We start from the raw sequence: 2,609 nt of genomic DNA, 5'->3' as shown, positions 1-2,609 counted from the left end.
AATAAACATGGTTCAGGGTGGAATTATAAGATAAAGCAATGATATACAACAAAATAAATACATTTTAAACATATCGTAATAATGAATGAAGCTAACAGTTGTATTAAAAATGAGACAATAAATAAAGAAATATACATTTTATCAACACACAATTGAAAATCATCACAAGAACTTAATTTTTGGGAAACCTTATTTTCGCAAGATACTATTTATAAGTGAAGTGACATATTTTCAGTCATTGCTCTATAAAATTGTCAATAGACAAATACTAATACGAGAATAGAAAGGTGTTGCATACCGTAATTACATTGAAATAAAGTTCTTGCAAATAAAAGTGATTTACAGTAATTGTCATGGATTATCCGCGAGTTCATGTAACGTTAACTTTGTTGTGACGTCATAATACTTTCGTTTGTTTCTATAGATAATAACAAGTCTCAAATAAACCACTATACGATTAAGACGTCTTTCATTTCATTCCACAACATTTTGGTGCCGTGACCAGCGGAATTCTACGTAGTGTACATACAATGGAAGGAAGACTAAAAGCTATACGAGCAGGCAACAGATCAGCAGTTACAAAGCTATTCGGACGGTTTTTGGACTTGAAGGAAAATCCAGCCAGTGAAGAAATTACCGAGGAAATCAACATAATAAGAAAGTCTCTCGCGCTGAAAAGGCAGACCCTACAAGAATTGAATGACCGCATATTGGATATCCTTTCTGAAGAGGACATCGAAACAGAAATCGCAAATACATGTATGGATTAGACTGTAAAATTAGGCAAACTGAAAAATTTACAGAAAAAATTCCATGTAAAACTTTGAATGCCAATGCTGAGTGTTTTACATCCGCCACAGAAATTTATGATAATAACGTTAACATGTCAGCTACAATTAACTCAAGTGAAATGGCTTGTGAGAATATTTTGAACAATTATCCTGCCTCTGATCTCAATGCACAAAGTAGCCAGGAAAATGTTTTGTCATTAACATCCCAACACGCCACGAGTAATCACCGATTACCAAAGTTAGATCTTCCGCATTTTTATGGAGATGTATTAGAATGGAATACATTTTGGGATTCCTACGAATCAACGATTCATTGCAATCATACTTTGATGCCAATTCAAAAGTTTAGCTATCTCAAAGCTCAATTACGCGACACAGCAGCACAAACAATAGCAGGATTTGCGCTTACAAATGCTAATTACGAAACGGCAATAGACTTGCTCAAAGAACGATTTGGTCAGCCACAGAAAATTATTAACGCTCATATGAGAGCACTCATCGAACTTCCTGCCCCCAGAAATGATGCCACTAGTTTAAGAAATTATGGAGATTTCTTGGAATCTCATGTCAGGAGCTTAGAGTGTCTAGGACAAAGACAAGAGATGTTTGGAGCATTACTTATTCCAGTCATAATCAACAAGCTACCAACTGAAATTAGGAAAAACATTGCACGTGAGTACGATGGTGACAACATTTCACTACAAAATCTTCGTAAAGCTATCAGCAAAGAAGTCAAAATCCTTGAATCAGGCCAGATTGAAAACAGCGATGGATTTCACGCAACAGCAATGTTTCCTACCGGAGCATCAAAGAAACAACACAACGTTCATTATTCACGTAATCAGAAAACAAGAGAGTCAACTCCTCATGTTGAAATAACAGAGATGAAGAGCCGCCCATGCATTTATTGTTGCACAGAGAATCATTTTCCAGGGGATTGTAAGAAAGTTACAGACGTAAGTGCAAGATTCGACATCTTAAAACGGAAGAAATTATGTTTCAACTGCTTGGGAAACCACCACGCCTCAGATTGTAAATCCCGCAACAGGTGTAAAAAGTGTCAGAAAAAACACCACACAAGTATATGTAACGTGAAACTAACGAAGGACAGAGACGAGCCCACCAAATCAACAAGTGTCAACATCGTAGAAACGAATAAGAAGCCAGAAACCAGAGAACTGAACTTTGAACATCGACCTACAAGTGTTTTACTAAATACAGCTAGGCCTATCTCTCCGATAAGTCGGACCGTGGACTCCATGCAAGAAGAACGTAACAAGTTGACTAACGTGATACAAAAATTAAAATCAGAGCTGAAGATCCAGACACAAAGGAGGAACGATTGGAGCATGAGAATGCCACCCTGCTAGAGAGAGTGTCACAATTCGACCAACAAAGGAATTTTGAGACTCGTATAGAGAATGTGATGAAGGAGATGATGAAACAGAAAAATAAACTGGCGTACGAAAACGGACGCCTGCATAAGGAGATTCAGGAATTAAGGGGCCAAGTTGACATACTCAAAACCGCCACCTCTGACTCGGAGCATCTCAAGGCTAAAAACAACAGTCTTCAATCACGATGTGATTACACTCGAAGGGAAATAAGTGATCTAAAGATCAACGTACAGAGATTGGAAAATCAGCTGCAAACTTTACAGGGCTCCGAAGATAGCAGGGAGAGAGATTACACGTTCGCCGTAAAGACTCATGTTGAGGCACTAAGGGAGAAAACTCAGCTGATAGAAAAACTTAAAGAGGCCGATAAGAGGGAAAAAGATAAGTCACAGAAAAAGAATCTCAGGGATATGGCAGAGAT

The 2,609-nt window shown here is 37.8% G+C and overlaps 1 protein-coding gene across 1 annotated transcript; it reads left to right on the top strand.

Annotated features, from left to right (window-relative positions):
• The first annotated feature begins 883 nt into the window (after nucleotides 1–883).
• On the top strand, nucleotides 884–2,161 carry LOC133182864 (uncharacterized). Its single transcript, XM_061317711.1, has one exon. It carries the CDS (start codon nucleotides 884–886, stop codon nucleotides 2,159–2,161), a length of 1,278 nt encoding a protein of 425 aa, XP_061173695.1.
• Nucleotides 2,162–2,609: the final 448 nt, after the last annotated feature.

The sequence above is a fragment of the Saccostrea echinata genome, unplaced genomic scaffold (assembly GCF_033153115.1).
Source record: "Saccostrea echinata isolate AGI-Se365-2 ecotype Australia unplaced genomic scaffold, CSIRO_AGI_Sech_v1 ptg000009l, whole genome shotgun sequence".
Taxonomy (NCBI): domain Eukaryota; kingdom Metazoa; phylum Mollusca; class Bivalvia; order Ostreida; family Ostreidae; genus Saccostrea; species Saccostrea echinata.
Note: the sequence above shows the minus strand (reverse complement) of the source record. Positions and strands in the feature narration are given on the sequence as shown.

What these genes read in the sequence shown, in the direction of transcription:
- LOC133182864 (XM_061317711.1), top strand. Translation starts at nt 884, where the DNA reads ATGTCAGCTACAATTAACTCAAGTGAAATGGCTTGTGAGAATATTTTG.